Raw genomic sequence first — 23270 nt, 5'->3', positions numbered from 1 at the left:
TTGGGGACAGCTGGACATGTGTTGCTGTTAACTAGAAGACTACGAAGAGCACAGTGCACACCATCCGTTCAGCTGCCAGGTAATGATAGAATGATGGGAATCCTGCTTCTGAAATGCTGACTTTCTACTTAGAACTCCTTGGTGTTTGGGTTTTACTAAATACAAAACAAACAAACAAAAAAACCCAACCAAACAAAAAAAAAAAACACTTGAATTATTCTCTACTGGGGGATTAGAGGAACATTTGGCTTCCCTTCCGTTCCCACGTAGCACCTCATCATTATCTCTGCCACGGGGAAGCTGTGTTGGTGAGTGACCCATAGCTAACACTGAGATTCGAGTGTTCGGTGCAGCCTGCCACAGACATGGCTTACGTTGTCTTAAAGTTGGGAGAAGGAGAGACACAAAGTGAGGTCTTGAACACTGTCTGAAGCTACCATGTTTCAGACTGGCTAGAGGGCCCGATGGAAGGACTCCTATACAGCACCCACTGGGCTCCCACAGGGCGCCGTCTTGCTATTTGTTAGACTTCTCTGGAGGTTTCCTTACTCTTAAAGGGAAAATTATGTGAGATTTTATAGAGTGATATGATGAGATCTAGAAGTTTTATTTTAAAAATATTCTCCACAGAGTAAATAAGCAGTCACAATGAAAGAAACGGAAGATATGCCTGGTGCATTGAGCATGTTAAAGAAAAGTTTAAGTGCGTGATCCTTTCCAGGAACTGCCGTTAGCGTCGGACCACGCAGGACCATGCAGAAGTCCTCTGGTAGCAACTGATAAGTTCACTGTTGTTTCTCATGTCCTGGTGGTTCTGTCGACTGCTGCTCCTTGGCCTTTAGAAATTCACGGCGCTTTGTCCATTGGGTCACACCAGCCATCACCTTCGTCTCCTTCTCTTGTTCTGGGAAGAACCAAACTTGTTCTGGCGATCAGAAGTCTGAGCCAGTTCTTCTTCAACTGAAAGGAAAAACAGTAGCGAATTTGGAGACAGCTGAGAGCCTCGAACCCTGAAAGCCCATGAAAAGCTCCTGGCCAGTATTTCTCTAAGTGGCCACCTTGTGAGCTACAGAAGACTGGGTCTCTACTTTGGGATCTCACCTCTTTGGCTTCCTTTCAAAGGTTGTATTGATCTTTTCTCTGTGTGTATGTGGGTGAAGTCCCGAGCATGACAGCCCTTGTGGAGGTCAGAGGACAACTCGGATTGGTCCGTGCTCACCGTCCACCATTTGGTCCCAGGGATTGGTCTTGGGTCATCAGCCTTGGTGGCAAGTCCCTTTACACACAGCCCTATCTCCCTGGCCCTCAGTTACTTTTAAAATTCTCCCTGGTTAGGACAGATGGTTATTGAACTAAAGATCGTTAGCGTCCAACCATCTTGTTTAGCAGATATTTATATTCTCATATTCAGTAAATGTGTGTAGGCCAGGAGTTGGAGATACAGGAATTAGGAGAACAAGGTCTCTGTCCTTTCTCCTTTCCCAAAATACACTTGGGAATATGTCATCCTTCGACAGGGCGGCTCTTTCTCTGTTTTGGACTTTAAGCTTGTAGCCCCTTTGACTGGCAGCCTTTTCAGATTTTCAGAGCCTATGAGTTCCTAAGCTAACACTGCTCTGCTTAAATACTAACATCCTTAAGTGGTGCCTACTTCTGCTGACTTACTAACCCCAGTGGCCTTTCCCAGTCCCCAGTCCAGGTCTCTGATGCCACCACAGCCCCTTGTTTACCCCTCCCACCACTGACCTGCTCCCGTGCGTTTGCCTTGCGTGCAACCTTCTCAACGGACCTTCACCTAGTGTGTCTGTCAGCAACCAGATTTGATTTTAACCTTGAGCTCTCTGTTCAGATCTAAATATACATTCTGTAGATGTTCCTGGTGCACATACACACAGACATACACTCACAAGATTTTGTTCCTCACAGCTGCCTACATTGATTACCAATGCCATGCTTATGGAATTGACAATATTCTCAGTGTCTACATCAAGCTATGCTATTGATCCCTCATCATGTACCTGCTAAACCTTTTCTACCTGGTTTGGATCCTTCCATGATCCCACATTATCATCCTTAAGCAATGCTCCATGTTCTTAGATGAAGACATGTCCTAGGCTATGTGAGCCACGACACTCAATAGTCAATATTTGTTCAGCAGTTATGTACCAGATAGCCTTGCTAAATTTGCATGTGTTAACTTGTCTAATTCTTTTGCTGTGACATAAGTTGGTCACTCCTTAATTCATAGATGAGCAGAGAGAGACCATGATAAAGCAGTTTTCTCCAGAACTACAGAAACGGGTGTATTCAGGATTTGATACCAGGTAACCTGACTTTAGAGTCTGCACTTTCAGTTACTGGGTTACATTGCTTGTCCACCAGAAGTGTATAAGTAGTGCTTTAAATGAGGGACTAAGATATACATTACAGAGCTGAAGGCGGGTGGCCCAGATAAGAGACTGAAGGGAGACAGCTAAACGAACAGAGGATGAGGGAAGATGAGCTTGGGGAGCTGTGGTGAGTCGCCCAGTCAGAGCCAAAACTGCCCACTCTACAGAGTAAGAGAAGTGAAATAAGTTACCTCTCTCCAAAACAAGCTTGCAGCTGGGCTATCACTTTAATCCCTGCATTTAACCCGCTGAGGAGCATGTGCAGAGAGATTCAGCAAGCGGCTTTGAAAGCCTCTGAGTTTGTTATAGAAAATTCCGTGAGCAATATAACAGATTTTCTTTGTTGGGCCGTGGGTGAAGCACCTTCCTGGCTTGGGGTAGATATTTATGTGAATCACCCTCACTAGGAATGATTTGTATCTCTTTTCTATTAAAGGATCAACCCACCCAAAGCTTTTGTAAGCATTCTTTCCTTGTTTACAGACTTCCCACAGTTGCCTTTCGACTTGGTAGTGAGTTTATTTGCTTGGTCCCAGAAAGGGACCCACTTAGCTGGTAGGAAACCTGCCTGTGGTTTAGCTTGGTGTGTAGGCTAAGGTGGCCAGCTCTGGAGCCAGACGGCAGGGGATTCATTGCCTGCTGCTTTCTAGGTGAGTCACCTTGGGGTGGCATCATTATTCTAAGACAATTTAAATGACACTATAATAACACAATGGCCGTTTCTTGGGATTTGTAAGCTAGCGGGAGTGATAGTAGCTTCAGAATGGGGACCTGCTTGTCACAGCTTATTCCTGCAGCTGAACCCTGCTGCTGCTGCTGCTATTCCTGCAGACAAGGAGGCTAAAGCTTTAGAAGATTAAGTAGAGAAGCCACGTTCATTCGTTCCAGACCCAGGTGCTAATCGGTCTGGCGCTGTAATCAGGGAATTTAGCAGCTTTATTAAGAGACAGCAAAGGGGTGTGGCGGTGGAGAAGGTGGGTTTATCTCATCACCACATTGTCCCTTAGGAATTCAGAGAACCCTGCCTCGTGGCGGTCCTCACTTTGACAGTTTGGAAAAGATGTAGAATGTGGAAATTTAGGGTTTAGATTTGGCTAGGTTCAAGGGCAGAGTTCAGCCTTAACTTGGCCAGAGGCCAAAGTCAGAAACCTACAAGTTTACATCTCTGGTGTTAGATTAATTTTTTTCTGATGCATTTTTTTTCTTTCTAAATGTAAGACTGTTTCTTCTTGAACTAAAAGATTTATGGTGACCATCTGTCCCAGTGCCTAGAACGAGCCGTAGTACATAATAGTGCTCTAGTTTGGTTTGCCACCAAAACTTTGCCCTCGCCCCCTTGAGAACTGTGAGGTTCTCAAGCTCTAGGGCCGGATGAGGCCTTTAAGAACAGAACTGTGCTCTCATGAATGAATCAGCAAGTAATGAGATTATGAGTTATTTAAAAAAAATAATTTGGATCTGTCCAAAATTATTAGGACCACAGAGTCTCTACTAGCAAGACGTACCTTACTTAATGGGGCCATTTGACCTTGGACTTCCCAGTCTTCAGAACTATAGAAAATAAGTTTCATTTTTGAAAACTACTCAGTCCGTGGTGTCCAGTCATAGGAGGAGAACACCGCCCCAAGTAGATTTGGAGTAAATTTTAAAGCTGTTTAAGGGGCTCCACCCCCCCACTGACCCATGATGTGATGTCACCAGTGTCACCCCCAGGGTTTAATCATATGTCAAAATCTGAAAGTTCTGAGAGGGAGTAGATTCACAGTTTAAGAAAATCCAGGGGTTAGGACAAGCTCACTGGCTGGCATGTCGTACCATTTGGAGGGGTGTCTTAGTTAGGGTCTTACTGCTGTGGACAGACGCCATGACCAAGGCAGCTCTTCGAAGAACAACATTTAGTTGGGGCTGAATTATAGATTCAGAGGTTCAGTCCATCATCCTAAGGCAGGAGCACAGCAACATCCAGGCAGGCCTGCTGCAGGAGGAGCTGAGAGTTCTACATCTTTATCTGAAGGCTGCTAGAAGACTGGAGGAGGGTCTTAAAGCACATGCCCATGGTCAAACACCTACTCCACCTACTCCACCAAGGCCACACCCACTCCACCAAGGCCACACCTACTCCAACAAGGCCACACCTACTCCACCAAGGCCACACCCACTCCAACAAGGCCACACCTACTCCAACAAGGACACACCCACTTCAACAAGGACACACCCACTCCAACAAGGACACATCTACTCCAACAAGGACACACCCACTCCAACAAGGACACATCCACTCCAACAAGGACACACCCACTCCAACAAGGACACATCTACTCCAACAAGGACACATCTACTCCAACAAGGACACACCTACTCCAACAAAGTCACACCTACTCCAACAAGGCCACACCCACTCCAACAAGGACACACCCATTCCAACAAGGACACACCCACTCCAACAAGGACACACCCACTCCAACAAGGACACACCCACTCCAACAAGGACACATCTACTCCAACAAGGACACACCTACTCCAACAAAGCCACACCTACTCTAACAAGGACACACCCACTCCAACAAGGACACACCCACTCCAACAAGGACACACCCACTCCAACAAGGACACATCTACTCCAACAAGAACACACCCACTCCAACAAGGACACACCCACTCCAACAAGGACACACCCACTCCAACAAGGACACACCCACTCCAACAAGGACACATCTACTCCAACAAGGACACACCTACTCCAACAAAGCCACACCTACTCTAACAAGGACACACCCACTCCAACAAGGACACACCCACTTCAAAAGGCCACGCCCACTCCAACAAGGACACACCCACTCCAACAAGGACGCACCTACTCCAACAAGGACACACTCACTCCAACAAGGCCACACCTACTCCAACAAGGGCACACCTACTCCAACAAGGACACACCTACTCCAAGGATACATCTACTCCAATAAGGACACACCTACTCCAACAAGGCCACACCTCCAAATAGTGCCAGTCCCTGGGCCATCATATTCAGACCATTGCAAGGCTAGAGGGAGAAAGGATGAAGGTGTGTTGGTTATGTGCCCCCTGTGCTCACATGCGTCAGAGCACTTCCCTGTCTATTGACCCACAGATGTAGTCGTGTCGTGTTTGTTGTGACCTGAACTCCTGGCAGCTTTCCTGGGGAGGGGTGTGCTCAGGACAGATGGAGGTCACTATGCAGCAGTGTTATGTACACATTCGTCAAAACCCCTTGGGGGGTGTCAAGTTTCACTAGGTTATGTATCTGATATTCTGCAGATCAGATATTCACGTTACGGTTCTTGATAACAAAATTACAGTTATGAAGTAACTACTGTAGGAATTTTCTTAATTAGTTGTTGATTGGGAAGGACCCAACCCATTGTGGACAATGCCACGCTGGGCTGGTGGTCCTGGGTTCTATAAGAAAGCAGGCTGAGCAAGCCAGTAAGCAGCACCCTCCATGGCCTCTGCATCAGCTCCTGCCTCCCGTCCTACCCAGTCTGAGTTCCTGCGTTGCCTTCCCTTAATGGACTGTGGTTCATGAAAAGTCACCCAAGTTGCTTTTCCTCTTCAAGTCGCTTTTCGTCATGATATTTCATCACCGCGATAGAGGCAATAGCTAAGAGAAATACTTTGTCTGCACTGCCCCTGAAACAGGGAGGGCTGCCTGGCCACACTCCCAGCTGCAGGTTGGCCTTTCCAGGGTGTTCCGAGGAGTATGATTTGCTCAGACCTCAGAGTTATCTAAATACTTAAATAAAATACTGAGTACTCACGTGCAGTTCTCGTGTTACAGATATTTCCCCATGCAGAACTGAGCTGTCATCTTTTTATAGACCACGAGCGTCCCACAGAATCAATCTATCATAACTGCTAAGTAGAGGCCACTGGGAGACTGAAATCCAAGAGGCTCCTGCGATCGATCTGCTTGTCTTGTTTTGTGGTTGCTGCATTTTTTTTGAGACAGTGTGCACTGTGGACTTTATCCTGCTAAGGAGGCAGCTGGAGATAAAACTGAAGTGTGTGAAGAGCACAAACCCTTGACTGGCTTCCACTCCTGCTCTCCAGTGTGAGTGGGAACCTGGGGCACCTGCGTCCAGCTGTGCTCACTGCCGCGACTATGAGGGGTCTTCCGGTGGGAATGGGTGTGGCCCCGGACAGGGAGCCAGTGGATTGAGGGGACTCTGTGGCATATGTTTGGGAGTCATGATTATCAGTTTCTTCTTTGGTTTGGAGTTTTCCCGAGGTTTGGAAGTTTTTTTTTTTTTTTTTTAATTTTCTATATTACATTCCAAATAATTTCCCCTTTCCCGGTCCCCCCCTCCCCATAAGTCCCATGAGCCATCTTCCCTCCGCCCATTCCCCAATCAACCCCCTCCCATTTCTCTGTCCTGGTACTCCCCTACAATGCTGTATCAAGCCTTTCCAGGACCAGGGCCCTCTCCTTCCTTCTTCTTGGGAATCATTTGATATGTGAGTTGTGTCTTGGGTATTCAGAGCTTCTGGGCTAATATCCACTTATCAGTGACTGCATTCCATGTGAGTTCTTTTGGGATTGGGTTACCTCACTTAGGATGATATTTTCCAGTTCCAACCATTTGCCTAAGAATTTCATGAATTCATTGTTTTTAATTGCTGAGTAGTATTCCATTGTGCAAATATACCACATTTTCTGTATCCATTAAATCTTAAATATCTGGGTACAAAATTTCTAGGAGTCTGTTCTTGGGGATGGGGAGGGGGTGAGGAACTTAATGGAGAAAAGGACTTATGGCGTGGGTTTTGTAGCGGACGTTGCAGTCCCTAAACCAATCTTGCAGGAGAGCTGTTCATAAAAATGAGGCAGAAAGTAAGGCTACAGCTGTGGCGCTCAGCCTGCGGGGCTCCAGCCCTCTGGAGCCCAACAACCCTTCCTCAAGGGTCACCAAGGACCATTGGAAAGCAGGGATATTTACATTATGATTCATAACAGTAGCAACTTTATAGTTATGAAGTAGCAATGGAAATAATTGTACGGTTGGGGGTCACGGCAGCACGAGGAACGTTGAAGGCTGCAGTTCCTCATTTCCTACCGCTGGGCCGCAGAGTTCTCCTGGAGGCCCTGATGGGAAGCAGCGTTCTGTAATACGGTCTCTGTCCTCTAGGGGTCTCCTGTGTTCTAAGTCTCATCGCAGCCGCGAGCCCCCCTCCCCCCATTGCTCTTCTGCTGGGGCCTGTTGTTCATAACTCCTTAAGAGCATGCAGGAGGGCACTGCTTGGTCTTGGCCACTTTTATGTTTATAAGAGCAGAGACTTTATAGTCGTTTTTAAGACAGAGTCCCATGCTGTAGTCCAAGCTCATCTCAAATTTAAGCCAGTCTCCTGTCTCAGCTTCCTGGGTGCTAGAATCACAGCTGTGTACAACCATGCCAGCTTTCAGTAGTTTAGTATAAAACCATCCAAAGTAGGAAGCCGGTTGATTTTTAGGGACGTTACTAAAATAAGCATTAACCTTTATGGCATCTAGAATTTACTGAAAACCGAGTGAACATGCAGTTCTCAATACACAGCTCAGCTCCACAGCAAACAATCTCAATCCAGGGCCAAAGTGACCATAGTTTCTGAATGTATCCTGTGTTATATATGATGTATATATATATATATATATGTGTGTGTGTGTGTGTGTGTGTATGATATATGATATATAGATATATCACATATCTATATCATATATAATATAAATATTATATTACATTATTATTTATTATATTTATTTATTATTTATAATATAAATATTATATTATTATATATTATATTATTATATGTTATATATAATAAATATATTATATATGGTATAGATATAGCAATATCTCCATATAGATATGTAGAATATAGATATATGATATAGATATAAGCAGATAACATATATGTGCGTAATATATCATATATATCATATATCTGTCTTCCGGAAAATTTCTGCTGCAGTCCAGATCCAGGGCTAAGCCCTGATAGCACAATGGTTAGAACATTTCTTAAGCAGAAGGTCAGAGGCTGATGACGGTATATGTACATGTACGTGATCATGGGTATATACAGGTGTGCAGAGCTGTGAAAATGTGTGTATATCCTAGGAGACCATCTTGACCCGCTCTATGCCTCACTTCACGCCTGAATCATTTGCGAGGTTCTGAAAGTTCATCTTGTGAAGGAATCAGCAGAGCTAAGATGTGAGAGATATGCACATGGACTAGTTCCCACCTGGTGTGAGAGGTGCACACGGACTAGTTCCCACCTGGTGTGAGAGGTGCACACGGACTAGTTCCCACCTGGTGTGGGAGGTGCACACGGACTAGTTCCCACCTGGTGTGGGAGGTGCACACGGACTAGTTCCCACCTGGTGTGGGAGGTGCACATGGACTAGTTCCCACCTGGTGTGAGAGGTGCACACGGACTAGTTCCCACCTGGTGTGAGAGGTGCACACGGACTAGTTCCCACCTGGTGTGAGAGGTGCACACGGACTAGTTCCCACCTGGTGTGAGAGGTGCACATGGACTAGTTCCCACCTGGTGTGAGAGATGCACACGGACTAGTTCCCACCTGGTGTGAGAGGTGCACACGGACTAGTTCCCACCTGGTGTGAGAGGTGCACACGGACTAGTTCCCACCTGGTGTGAGAGGTGCACACGGACTAGTGCCCACCTGGTGTGAGAGGTGCACATGGACTAGTGCCCACCTGGTGTGAGAGATGCACATGGACTAGTTCCCACCTGGTGTGAGAGGTACACATGGACTAGTTCCCACCTGGTGTGAGAGGTGCACATGGACTAGTTCCCACCTGGTGTGAGAGGTGCACATGGACTAGTTCCCACCTGGTGTGAGAGGTGCACATGGACTAGTTCCCACCTGGTGTGAGAGGTGCACATGGACTAGTTCCCACCTGGTGTGAGAAGTGCACATAGACTTGTGCCCACCTGGTGTGAGAGGTGCACATGGACTAGTTCCCACCTGGTGTGAGAGGTGCACATGGACTAGTTCCCACCTGGTGTGAGAGGTGCACATGGACTAGTTCCCACCTGGTGTGAGAGGTGCACATGGACTAGTTCCCACCTGGTGTGAGAAGTGCACATGGACTTGTGCCCACCTGGTGTGAGAGGTGCACATGGACTAGTTCCCACCTGGTGTGAGAAGTGCACATGGACTTGTGCCCACCTGGTGTGAGAGGTGCACATGGACTAGTTCCCACCTGGTGTGAGAAGTGCACATGGACTTGTGCCCACCTGGTGTGAGAGGTGCACATGGACTAGTGCCCACCTGGGCCATCCAGGTCCCTTAAGTCTCCCAGCAGCACTCAGTGTCCGTGGGGACCCAGTGCCATGTGACCGACAGTGGTTCTTCCGAGGGCTGCGGCACACACACACACACACACACACACACACACACACACATCTGTGACATGCAGGAGGCAGCATGGGCAGCATGGAGTCTGATGCCTTGATAGAAACAAGCAACTGTCAGTCCAATTTGGTGACTCACAGTTGACTGTCTACAGGGGACCACAGGGAAGGAGGCCCTATGGCATGTTGACACACCCTACGAACCTCACAACCTACACAGTTGGAAGTATCAAACGTTGCCTCATTCATCAAGAGAGGGCCGGGGGTGGGGGGAAGAAATCTGCCAATCAACAAGATATATTTCTCCAGCTTCCCCAGTACCTGCAGGCTTTGGTGAGTTTCAAGGGTGAACCAAACCCTTCCTGGTGGGGTGTCACACTTACCTGCCATCAGTTTCATCCTGAAGTAGGCAATCAGGAGGAGAAGCAGCAAGGTGACAGGCAGGAAGATCCCCAGGACCAGGACGGGGCCGGGGAGTTCCTGCAGGAAGATTGCCAGCACAGAGCTCATGGCCCCACGGCTGGGGGTAGCCCAGGGATCCCCGCTCAGGACGGGCCACCTGGCCCTGCTCCGTGGTCGTCCTTTCCTGGAGTTCTGGCCTTTGCTCGTACTTTTCCATGAGACCTGTTGTGGACTTTGCTCTAGCTTATTAGTGGGGTGAATGGTGGAGCCCTGTTGCAAGTTACTCTGTAACTCAGCTCCAGGGTGTAGAAGAACCAAAGAGTAAATCCCGGGAGCTGTCCTGGAGATGCGTCTTTGTCTGATAGGAAGTGGGATGTTCCTGGTAAGCTGAGATCAAGTATCTGACTTCAGACAAAATGCCCTTCCCACTATGGGCTCTTCCCATAGAGGCCCAGGCCCGGGAAGAACTTTTACCCCCACTTCCTAAACTTCAGAGCTAAAAGTGACTGACTCGTCATGCTAATGCACATAGTTGATGTAGCAGATACTGAGGGTGAAAAACACTTCTGAGTGCCTCTCTGGAGGGCGCAGTGATTTCTTTGACAATGACTAAGTTCTACTAGACCCTAACCTTTGGTCTGGAAGTCGGTCTATGAAGCAGAGGTCAACCTTTCAAGTCTGGAGAGACGTAGATAACAGCCACAGGTGAGTGGTGGCTCACTGTGACAGTGACCTGTGGCAGTGGCAGGGCCTTTCCCTGGCTTCTGTAACTCACATTCCTCTCTGCTGTCTGTGCACACTAGCCCTGGCCCTGGCCCTGAATGCAGGCTGTTATGACAACTCCAGACTTCTAGGATAAGAAATGGCAATAAATCGGCAAATATCAAGGTTCACACTGACCTATTGACTACTGTTGAGCTGCCTTGTATTTTTATTTTATGTGCATTAGCATTTTGACTGCACAGTAAGTCTGTGCAAGGGTGCCAGATCCCTGCAACTGGGGTTACCTGCAGTTGTGAGCGGCCACGTAGGTGCTGGGAATTGAACCCAGGTCCTCTGGAAGAACAACCAGTGCTCTTAACCCCTGAGCCATCTCTCCAGCCCCAACACTTAGGAGAAAGTTCGAGGGAGATTGGTAACCACGTTCAGGGCTTCCTTCACTCCTGGGTTGTGTCCCCTCTCTGTCCCACCCCATAGGCTGCTGCTGCTGCAGGGCAGCTGACAGAGTCCACCTTAAAGGACCGCCTTCAGTTCCATCTGCGTTCCTGTACCTGGGACTGTGTGTGGCCATGCGGACAGGCTCGGATTTGAAATCCTCACCCTCACTCAAAAGTTGAACTGGAGAGGGTAACTCAGGGGCTTGCCTGGCATCCCTGAGTAAGTAACAGAGTCGGAAGGAGAGAGCTGGGACACCAGTACTGAGCCTGCGTTCACTGAATGCATTTCCTTCTCCCCCACAGGGGGCTGCCGCTGCTTTGATCTTTGCAAGCCTTCTGTTGAGATGGTTCTTGGGTGCTCATTCAGCTGGGCTGGGATGCTGATGTGTAAAGGGTCCATCTTCAGAGAACCTTCATTAGCGGGAGGCAAGCAGGTTTGGTGTTAGGCAGTGGCTAGGTTGGATGCCCTGCTCGCACCCACCCTGCGAGGCTCACCTGAAAGCAGAGCTCTGGGCTGGCACTGACCAGTTCCAGTGAGAGGGCTGGGCTGTGTACTGAAAGGTTATCAGTGTTTCCAGCCGGAAGAGCTGGAAGAGCTGAAGCGGTCAGCTCAGCTCGGACACACACAAGCCTGGCGGGTCTGTGGGGGAGGGGAAGAATACACAGGGGCAGAAAGATGGAGCGTGTGAGGAGTAGAAACTGGAGAGAAAAAAAAGGTGATACCGTATAGAGTGTATAGACTTTTTAGCCCTACCCGGGACAATGCTATTTGGACAAGGGAGCTCCACCTTTTTTTTGTATTTTTACATTTTTTTGATTTTTGATTGTAGCCTTGCGTGGACTTAGAAAAAGTATTGGGCAACCCTTTAAGGAACAGAAGGCGAGATAACACTGGCTTAGCATGTTTCAACATGGACTCACAATGCCATGGGTGTGAGCTAGACGTCAGTAGTGGGGAAGGGAGAGGGACAGAGAGATAAGAACGGTCCTCATTGAATAACTGAGTGGGTAGCAGCCGATTTCTCCACCCTCCAGCCATCGTGGTCCCTACTTTCTGTCTGGCTGAGCACAAGTTTACAATCTCTATTGGTTTTCATGGTAAACTTATAAAGAAGAACTTCATTGTATGGACAGAGAAATGAGGTCAAAAGCCTAGCCTGTGGCACATCCCTGCAAATTCCAAAGCTAGGGTTTCCATCCAGAGGACATGGTCTCATCCAGAATATCATGTTTGGCCCACATAGTGACAGTAGCCAGGAGATGGAAATAAACTTAGACCTGGGCCCGGGCGAGGTCGCAGGTTTGGGTAAGGAAGATACACAGAGTTGTGTAGATGTTATGCTTTAAATGGCGAGGAATCAGCTGACCAGTGAGGACCAGGTAGAAATATAAAGTTCAAGACAGGGGACCAGACTCAAATTTTGCCGCTGTGAGCACAGCATATCCTGTGTGTGTTTGTGTGTGTGCTTGTGTTTGTGTGTGTGTGTTTCTCCATTAATTAGTGTGCTTATTCACTTTACAACCTAATCAATGCCCACTCCCTCAGAGTCCCTTCCCTCAACCCTCCTCCCATCTTCTCTGAGATTGTGAAGATCACCCCCGGGTATCCCCCCATCCCCACCCCCGGCGTCAACTTTTGCAGGATTAGGCACATCCTCTCCTACAAAGCAGCCAGACAAAGCAGCCCAGTTGGGGAACAGATTCCACAGACAGGTAGCAGCTTTAAGGACAGTCCCTGCTCCAGTAGTTGGGCGACCTACATGGAGACCGAGCTGCCCAGCTGCTTCGTATGTCCAGCCCGTGTATGCTCTTTGGTTGGTGGCTTGGTCTCTGAGAGCCCCAAGGATCCCGGTCAGTTGACTCTGCTGGTCTTCCTGTGGAGTTCCTATCCCCTTTGGGGCCTGCAGTCCTTCCCCCAACTCTTCCATAAAAGTCCCCAAACCCTGTCCAGTGTTTGGCTGTGGGTCTCTGTATTTGTCTCAGTCAGCAAACAGCACATTCTTTACCAGGCTTCTTCCTATGGAGGACTAACCATTAGTCTAACTAGAAAAATCCCCATTGGTGGAGCTAGAAGAGGGTATCAGACAGGGAACTAAACTGTCCTGTTGGTTTCCTTGGTGACAAATGTTCCCCCTGCTGACGACTTACGCGGTATAAAGCACAAGCAATTTGCAGAAGTTGATATTTAGGATAAAATTCCCTCCTCTGCCATGCTGTCTCCTGCAGAGGACTCTCAGTGACAGCTGGCCAAGAGTCTCCATAGCTAACTCTGACCTATGGAAGCAAATGCCAAAGCCACCCGACATCTGATTTGGATTTTCCCTGCATTTGAGCCGTGAAGTGTGACTGGTGGCAGCCATATGCTGGAGAGCAAGGAAAAGTTCTCAAGTTCATCAGCAGAAGGTGCCAGAGCGCCGTAGACCGATTTCTAGAACGTCAGATACGAACAGCCAGGCTGCAGTAGCCAGATTCACATACAGAAGCAGAGGCAAAGCTAACAAATATCCACGGAAGTGGTTTGGCTTCATTACAGGGGTGATAGTTTGTTGAAATGGAAATTCTCTCACAATGTTAAGTCTGCATGGACTAGAAGGAGAGCCTGTATTGCTTTCTCTGGCTCTTGCTAACTGGCCCTCTGAACTTTGCTTATTAGCCTGTGCCAATTAAAGCGATATCACTTGGCAGCGATCCCACAGTATGTACAAAATTAAGGGCTCTGAAATGAGGAGAGGGTTAAGTTACAAGTCATAGAATAACCTCTGGTTGTGGACTTGGACAAAAGCCCCGTAGGCCTTTGTCACTCATATTCAAAGGTGACAGATATTTATTCTGGGTTTGGCGTGTGCTTCAGAAGCACTGGTTTGAGCACCGTGAACACTGAAGGACAAGACAAAGTTCTGTCCCTATTGCAACAGACTAACCGTCAATAAACGACAGAAAATAGCGGAGTAGTCACATGGTCTCGAGCACATGCCGAAGAACTGCACATGCACAGTAGCTTGCTTCATTCTTATTAGAGTGCTTTGGAGATGGGAACTACATTTTGTGTGTGCATTTATGGGGGGTACCTGTGTGCACGAGCATAGTCATGTGTGTCCATGTGTGTGGAGGCCAGAGACTAACCATGGATAGTGTTTCTTGTGCACCGTACACTTCAGTCTGTCTGTCTGTCTATCTATCCATCTATCCATCTATCTACCCATTATCTATCTATCTATCTATCTATCTATCTATCTATCTATCTATCTATCTATCTATCTATGTATCTATGTATCTATGTATCTATCTATCTATCTATCTATCTATCTATCTATCTATCTATCTATGTATCTATCTATAATTTACCTATCCATTATCTATCTATCTATCTATCTATCTGTCTGTCTGTCTGTCTGTCTATAATTTATCTATTCATTATCTATCTACCTATCCATTTATCTATCATCTATCTACCTTTTTATCACCTGTATGTCTATCTATCTATCATCTATCTACCTCTATGATCTATCTATCTATCTATCTATCTATCTATCTATCTATCTATCTATCTATCTATAATTTATCTATCCATTATCTATCTATCTATCTATCTATCTATCTATCTAACTATCTATCTATCTACATATCCATTTGTCTATCATCTACCTTTCTATCACCTGTCTATCTATCTATCTATCTATCTATCTATCTATCTATCTATCTGCCATCTATCTATCATCATTTACTTATTTCTGAGACAAGGTCTCCTACTGTCCACAAATGCATTAATTAAGCTAGGCTGGCTGGCCACCAAATCCCAGAGACCCACTGGTTTCTGCCTCCCTAGCTCTGGGATTATGCGCATACACTACCACAGCTAGATGTTTTAGATAGGTTCTAGTGACTGAACATGGGTTATCACGCTCACACATCACCAACCAAGCTGAATCCCTAGACCCTGAGACAGTATGTTTCTATCACTACCATTTTAGAGATAGAGACTCATGAGCTTCTCGTAATAAGGATTGCAATCACACGGAAGCAGCAGAGCCAAGATTTGAACTCATAACCCAGCAGTAACCTTGTGTATTCTACCATATACTCTTAACCTTCTAGGGAAGTGCATAGAGGATGCTGAGTAGTGTATTTTTCTGCACTAGGAGGCGAAGGAATAACAGTAAGTGCTCAATTTAGATGGAACTGTCAGGGAAGGAATATTAACATCCTGAGAAATAAGTCATGTGGTTCATTTTCAGTAGAGGGTGTGCCTGGAACTCATCAAAGAATCACAGATAAGCAAGAACTTCTAGACATCTCTCTTTTCTGGCCTGCAGCCAACACCTGCTTGTCTCAGTGCTCAGGTAGTTGAAAAGTTGCAGGCAGTTTGCTACATGACTGATCCTACAATCAGAAAGAAGACAATGTTCCAGCCCAAGGATATTCATCAGATACAGTTCTCTGCTCTGAACCAATAGGGTGGGAACCTTGTTTCATTGCTATGAAGAGACACCATGACCAAGGCAACTCTTCTATAGGAAAACATATCCATTGGGGCTGGCTTATAGTTTCCATTGTTGTCATGACAGAAAGTGTAGCAACATGCAGGAATACTTGGTATTACAGGAACCAAGAGCTCTACACCTTGTTCTGCAGGCAGCAGCAGTGGACTGTGTCCTATAGTAGACAGAGCTTGTGCATAGATATGATCTTAAGTCCTGCCTCCAGTGACACACTTCCTTCAACAAGGTCACACCTACTCCAACAAGGCCACACGACTTCATAATAACACTCCCCCATGGCCAAGCATTCAAACGCACTGAGTCAACGGGTCCACTACACTTGGAGTAGTGAGTCAAGTATGAAGACTGTGAATGCTGTATCTTTCTGAAGCAGGAGTTTCTCCTAATTGTGGACTTGAAAGATTTACTTATTTTATGTATATGAGTGCTCTATCCGCATGTATACCTGCATACTAGAAGAGGGCACCAGAGCTCATTATAGATGGTTGTGAGCCACCATGTGGTTGCTGGGAACTGAACTCAGGACTTCTGGGAGAACAGCCAGGGCTCTTAACCACTGAGCCATCTCTCCAGCATCAATCAGGGACTTTAAAAGCCAGTATCTCACAGAAGTCAATACACCAGCCATTTTTGTCCTTCCTCTACACTGGTGACTGGTTTTTAGAATTGAATATTAAAGACCTTCATGTCCACTAATCTCTTGAGTTTATTACATGAGAGCGAGTCTTTCTCCCCACAGTGTTAGTCTCCACAGCCTCTATGACTAGGAGACTCAGATGCCAAAGACTGGGCAGCTTCAATAACAGGGGGCCGCTTTCACAGTTCTGGACACTGGAATCCACAGTTGAGATGCATGAGGCACTGCTTCCTGCCTGGGCTCTCTGACCACTACGGTGACCACATAGGCGGGTCTCCTTTGCACATGTGTGCCTGGTACTTTGTCTTTTAAGAACAAAATTCTGTGGTGTTGTAGCTCTTAGGGCCTTAGAGAACATTTATTACCCCCACTAAAAGTTCTACTGTCTCCAAATGTAGTCACGTAGGGGACAAGGAGGTTAGCATGTGCATTGGAGGTGGGGGGACTTCGGTCTGTAACAGGGAAACTTAAACATCAGCCCTCTTTCCTTTTCCATGGGCCTTCTCATGACCCAGGGAGTCATACTGGGATATATCCACATGAGGATAAATTTTAGAAAGTATTTTAATCTTTGAACATCTATTTTTGTGTTTATTATTGTGTGTAGAGAGGGGTGCTCACTTGTGCGGAGGTGAGGTCAGAAGTCAACATCCTGGAGTTGTTCTTTCCTTCTACATTTATGTGGTAAATCCAGGGAGTTAACTTGTGAAGCCAGACTTGGGCCCACAAGTACTTGCTGACTGGAGCTGGATATAGCTGTAACCTGGGAGGCTCTGCTAGTGCATGACAAATACAGAGGGGGACACTCTCAGCGAGCCATTGAACTGAGCACAGGGTCCCCAATGGAGGACCTAGAGAAAGGACCCAAGGAGCTGAAGGGTTTGCAGCGCCATAGGAGGAACAATGATATGAGCCACCCAGTACTCCCAGAGCTCCCAGGGACAAAAGCATCAACCAAAGAGTACACATGGTGTTACCCATGGCTCCAGATGCATAGGTAGCAGAGGATGGCCTTGTTGGACATCAAAGGGAGGAGAGGCCCTTGGTCCTGGGAAGGCTCGATGCCACAGTGCAGGGGAATGCCAGGACAGGGAAGTGGGAGGGAGTTGATTGGGGAAACAGGGGGAGAGGAGATGGCTTATGGGACTTTTGGGGGAGAGGGAACCAGGAAAGGGGACATCATTTGAAATGTAAATAAAGAATATATCTATTAAATTTTTTTTAAAAGCACTGTTATGCTTTGAGCTGCCTTGTCAATCCATAGGTTTTTAAAAAAAATCATTCTTTGATTTGTTTATTTTATTTCATATGTACGAGCATTTTGCCTGCATGGATACATGCGTACCACATGCTTTCCTGTGCCTTGGGACAGCACAGTTGTATAATGAGCAGGGTAGTCCTGGACAAAGAGGCTGTGGGACTGGAGTTTGGGATGGTTGTGAGCCACCATGTGGCTGCTGGGAACCGAACCCAGGACCTCGGCAAGTGTAACTGTACTCTGAGCTCTCTCTCCAGCTTCCCCGTTCCCATAGATTTTTAAAGTTTACCAGAAAAAAAAAGAAGAAGAAAAGCGTATCCACTGCCACTAGTTATTATTACTCTGCCTGCCCTCGCACAAGTGCCCTTGTTAGGAGATAGACATGAGGGTCAGATGCACAGGGGGCATTTAATCTAGTGAGGGCAATTTCAGTGTGGCTTGCGATCATGTTTGTATATTATTCCTTGGCATTTACCTGTCCCAGTGCCGGAATGGCTTCCAGAAACACTCCTGCTACCAAGTGCCTTGGACAACCCCAGGGTTGTGACTAACGGTCACACTGCAGTGAATATATCCCCTGCCCCTGACTTCTGAAGTAGGAGAGGAATATTCTGAATGTATGGAGCCAGGAGTGACTCTGGAAAATGGCCCCAAGCACGGTAGGGATTCTCACCGCTACTCAGATGGAAAGTTCTCTTTTGTGGAAGCCATTATTAGCAGTCTATATTTCCGTGTAGGTTGTATGAAATAGAATTTGTTGGAATCACATGATTTGAGGAGAGAACGTGGAAGCTACAGGCTGTACTACAGCAGTGGGTGCATCTTTGTAGGATGCTGCATGGTTTGTAGATCCCAGACGACTAGATCACATAGATATGGACACATACAGTAAACAGGGTGAACCTGGACATGAAACGTTTCCACTGGAGAAGACTCGAGCCAGAGAAAATAAATGTCTTTTTGAAGGAAAAAAAAATCTGGCTGAGACAGATAGTTTAAAGTTTATTTAACAAAGCAGAATAAGGAACCGTGAGTTATGGTTTTTGTTTCTGTTTTATTTATTTTTTATCATAAAGATAAAGATAAGATCTCTTGTACAGCCTTGGCTAGTTTGGAGTTTGTTAAGTGACAGTAGCTGGCCTTGAACTAAGCACATAAGCCAGGCTGGTCTTGAACTCACAAAGATCCTCCTGCCTCTACCTCCCCAATGCTGGGATGAGAGGCCTGCACCACTGTGCCGACTAACATTTATTTTTATTTTTAATTATGTGCATTTTGAGTATGTCTCTGTGGGGATGTGTGCCCATGAGCACCTACCTGTCCCCGTAGAGGCTACAAGAGGCTCTTGGATCTACTGGAGGTAGAGTGTGAGGTGGCGGTAACCTGCCTGCCTGATGTTCAGATCTAGGAACTGAACCAGGTCTTCTGTAAGAGTGGTATCCACTTAGCCACTGAGCCATCTAGTTTTATCCCTGTGCTGTGGATTTTAAGGAAATTTTTTTAAAGTGAATTTTTATAACCTGGGTAGCATATTCATTAGGTGGATGTATCCCCTTTTTCTCTGAAAGCGTGGAAAACTGGATTTTCCTCTTAGGGTCTTTCTTCTGGAGATGGGCAAGTGGGGAGAGGTCACAAATCAAAACATAGATGTAAATGATTAGAATGAAGCCAAGCCTTTGAAGGATGCAGGCCTTTTGATAGCACTCACACATGATGATCTTAGTTGGCTTCTGCTATAGCGACAAGAAGCTAACTACAGCTTCATGGATGTTTAATCGTGAGAGGTCAGGGGACACAGCCACCAAGGTACAGCTGCGGTCTCCTCGGTTCTCTGGTGTCCTGTTCCTTGTCAAGCCAATAAAAAACGTCCAGTGGGCTATTGTAAGAATTAAAGACCAGAGCTATAGAGCTCGATACAAGAGACAACAGTTTAAAAATGCATTTAATTCTTCTTGTAGATTAACTTTATATGTTTTTCAAGATTGTTGACTCTATAAAACTTTAGATGTAATGGAAAGGAAATTCCTTAGTCAAAGCTAAAAAGACTGTCAGAGGCCTCAGGACACAAAAAGAATTAATTGGCTTGGTACATTTTTTAAAATTGTAATTTGAGGACCTGGAAAGATGACTCAGTGGCTAAGGGCACTCAGTTTTGATTCCCTGTGCGCACAGAGAGTTGCAATAACATCTTTAAGTCCAGTTCCAGGGGATTGAGCGCTCACTCTGGGTTCTAGGGGCACCAGACATGCAAATGAAATAAAGCCAGACACCTGTGTACATACAGCAAAACAAGAAAAAATAAATAAAAACTTGTAATTTGCAGTTAGATATACTAACACTCACGGTCATAGACACTTAGGGCAAAACAATCAAGGGTTTAAACTCAGTCTGAAATACACAATGAACACCATGCCAAGAAAACAAAACCTAGATAAATAAACTAATAATTTGCTGTTGTTTCTTGGCCTAGGTAAGTATTCACTTTTGCTCTTGCAATTTTTGGTTTATAAAATCTTGTTTCCTCTTTATAAAGTCCTCTACCTTCAAATATATAAGCTTCAAAATACCCACAAGCTGGGTCATGTTACAATTAAAAACAATATTGCTTGAAGAGTAAACCCTAGCAGAAATACCAAAGGACCTTGAAACTCCTTTCCTGAGCTCTGAATTTGCTAATTTTACTTCCTTTTTATTACGGCTTTGGGAGGAAGCAGACCTCCTTTAATTGGTCTCTCTGGCTACCCAGAGCTTCTAGAAATCATTTTAGTGTAGCACACCCCGCCAGGGGGCTACCCAGCGACAATGTCCAGGTTAAAGGGGAGGGGGAAGCATGCCAGAGACCCCACAGCCTACATCAGAGAGACGCTTTGCCAGCGAAAGAATTGAACCTAATGCAGGTACCATCAATTATTGGGTATCTTTAACTCAGAGATATGATAGTTAATTTTCATTGTTGGCTTGTCTGGATCTAGGATCACCTAGGGAATTGCTGAGGCGTGGCATGGCTGTGTCTGTGAGGGCGTTTCTGGGGGGCATTAACCTCTCTGAGTGTGGGTGGGACCCTCGCATGGGCTCTGGGCTTCGATTGAACAAAATGGCTGGCAGAACCTGAAATGCTCCACCCTGCTTTCTGACCTGCTCAAAGAGAACTGCTCTCTCCTCTCCTCTCCTGGTTGTGATCCGCACCTCTTAGGCTGTGAGTCAAGAGCAACCATTGGGCAGCCTCCGGCTCGCCACAGTCACTCTCAAATGCCAGCGCTGGCTCTCGCTTGCCTAGCCGCAGCGGAAGGAGAAGGGGGTTACAGAAGGAGGTGCCCATACCATGGCTCATACAAAGCAGATTGCCTGCAAATCCACCGGTGGTAAAGCACCCAGGAACCAACTGGCTACCAAAGCTGCTCGCAAGAGTGCGCCCTCTACTGGAGGGGTGAAGAAGCCTCGTTATAGGCCTGGTACTGTGTCATTCTGTGAAATCAGATGCTATCAGAGGTTTACTAAACTTCTGATTTCGCAAGCTCCCCTTTCAGCGTCTGGTGTGAGAAATTGCTCAGGACTTTGAAACAGGTCTGTGCTTCCAGAGTGCAGCTATTGGTGCGTTGCAGGAGGCAGGTGGTTGGCCTTTTTGAAGATACCAACCAACCTGTATGCTATCTGTGCCAAACGTGTAACAATTATGCCAAAAGATAACCAGCTAGCACACAGCATACCTGGAGAACGTGTTTAAGAGTCCATTATGAGGGGGAAACATTTCGTTCTCAAAAATTTTTTTCTCTCTTCTTCCTGTTATCAGTAGTTCTGAATGTTAGATATTTTTTCCATGGGGTCAAAGGTACCTAAGTATATGATTGCGAGTGGAAACATAAGGGACAGTATTAGGTATTGGCAGTTTCTCCACGTTCATTTGTGTGTGAATTTTTAATATAAATACAAGGTGTGTTTAAAGCATTAATGCAAGCAAAACGTTTTAGTGAACACATTTCGACTTTATAACAATTATAAATAAGCTGGTTAAAATTAAAAAGAAAAAGAGTAGCCACTCCTCCCCTGAAGTTAGCCGCCTCAGGCATTTTCACCCGAGAAACCAGAAAGGTAGCAATACACAGGCCAGCCTTTTCTCCCATACAGCGTTATTCCTAAATGCACATCACAAGTAAAATAACTCAACACAATGCCCTTATGCGTAATCAGAAACACAAATCAAAATGTGTTTTTGGATAGACACATTCCTTTCTAGATAAACACTCGTGCTGCACCTTGTAATACTCCTACAGTGTTTCCACAGAGCTCTCGGTTAGGCCCCAATGTTTATGGCCGACATACATTCTTTTTTATTTATTTATTTATTTATTTATTTATTTATTTATTTATTTATTTATTTATTTATTTTTGGTTTTTCGAGACAGGGTTTCTCTACATAACCCTGGATGTCCGGCTATCCTGGAACTCACTCTGTAGACCAGGCTGGCCTCGAACTCAGGAATCTGCCTGCCTCTGCCTCCCAAGTGCTGGGATTACAGGTGTGCGCCACCAAGCCCGGATCCTCCCCTACTGGCTTTCTTGAGGAGTGCTTGGTGCTGGGGCTGTAGTTTAAGAGGTTCCTTGCCACAGTGTAGCCTTTCTTCTCTCTTTATAATGTGAAATTTTGTATTAATCCTATGGGTACCTTACCAAGCCATCTCCAGAATTTTGCTAAGGAAATCACAGAAAAATAACAGCAGTTTGGCCACAGAAAGTAGGAGCCCATTTGTCCCGCTCCTGGAGGCGAAGCGGCAGGGAAAGATCGCTGTCAGTTGCTCAGATTTAATTTGACTTGCGCTAAAATAGCATTGATGTACATCTCCACCTGCCATTCAATCTCCTTGAATTTACTGATTAATTTACTGTTGTTTCACCCTGATGCTGCCAGGCAGTAATGAGGTGTAGCCATCTGGAAGCTTATTTTATCTTCCCCCCGTCTCCTAAAAAGCTGCAGAAACAGTCATTCTTGACCAGCACCAGTCCACCTTCTCAGACTTTCTCGTCCTCCTCTTGGAGACAGCAGCAGATGTCTGTCCAGACTCTGGTGTCCTGAGCCAGCTCCCAGGTTTTATGATATATCTAAGGAGCAAAAGGCTCTTCTGTTTCAGATTTGGAAGGGATGGCTAACAGAGTCTGTGTGTCAGAACTAACAGTTCGACTGTGTAAAAAGAGTTTTGCAAAGTATGTCCACTTCTATAAAGCAGTATTTATAGGTGTATGTTAGCATGAATGGCACAAAGACAAAGCTCTTAAAGGCACACAAAACAACATTGCTAATAGCTAATACTGTCTTCACTCTTAAAACTGGTAACCATCTTAGTAATTGCAGATTTTTTTCTGCATAATATTCTCAGAGAAATTAAACATATTACCCCACATATAAAAGAATAATACAACTGATATAAAAGCTCATTTTATTTAAAGGGTGATGTTTTCTAAAACTCAACTTTATCGAGGTATAGTTTCTGTAGAGTAAAATGCATGCATCTGTGTGTCTGGACTTGAGCCATGGCACAT

At 45.9% G+C, this 23270-nt stretch overlaps 1 protein-coding gene and 1 pseudogene across 1 annotated transcript; one reads left to right on the top strand and one right to left on the bottom strand.

Moving 5' to 3' along the window:
- Positions 1-880: 880 nt before the first annotated feature.
- Smlr1 (small leucine rich protein 1) lies at positions 881-10292 on the bottom strand. The gene is made up of 2 exons (XM_052169833.1): positions 10166-10292; positions 881-960 (listed from the first exon to the last, which is right to left on the bottom strand). Exons 1-2 carry the CDS (start codon positions 10290-10292, stop codon positions 881-883), a joined length of 207 nt encoding a protein of 68 aa, XP_052025793.1.
- A 10765-nt stretch (positions 10293-21057) lies between these two features.
- On the top strand, positions 21058-21459 carry LOC127673627 (histone H3.3A-like; annotated as a pseudogene).
- Positions 21460-23270: the final 1811 nt, after the last annotated feature.

The sequence above is a fragment of the Apodemus sylvaticus genome, chromosome 23 (genome assembly GCF_947179515.1).
Source record: "Apodemus sylvaticus chromosome 23, mApoSyl1.1, whole genome shotgun sequence".
NCBI classification, from domain to species: Eukaryota; Metazoa; Chordata; class Mammalia; order Rodentia; family Muridae; genus Apodemus; species Apodemus sylvaticus.
This window is presented reverse-complemented; position numbering and strand designations above follow the sequence as displayed.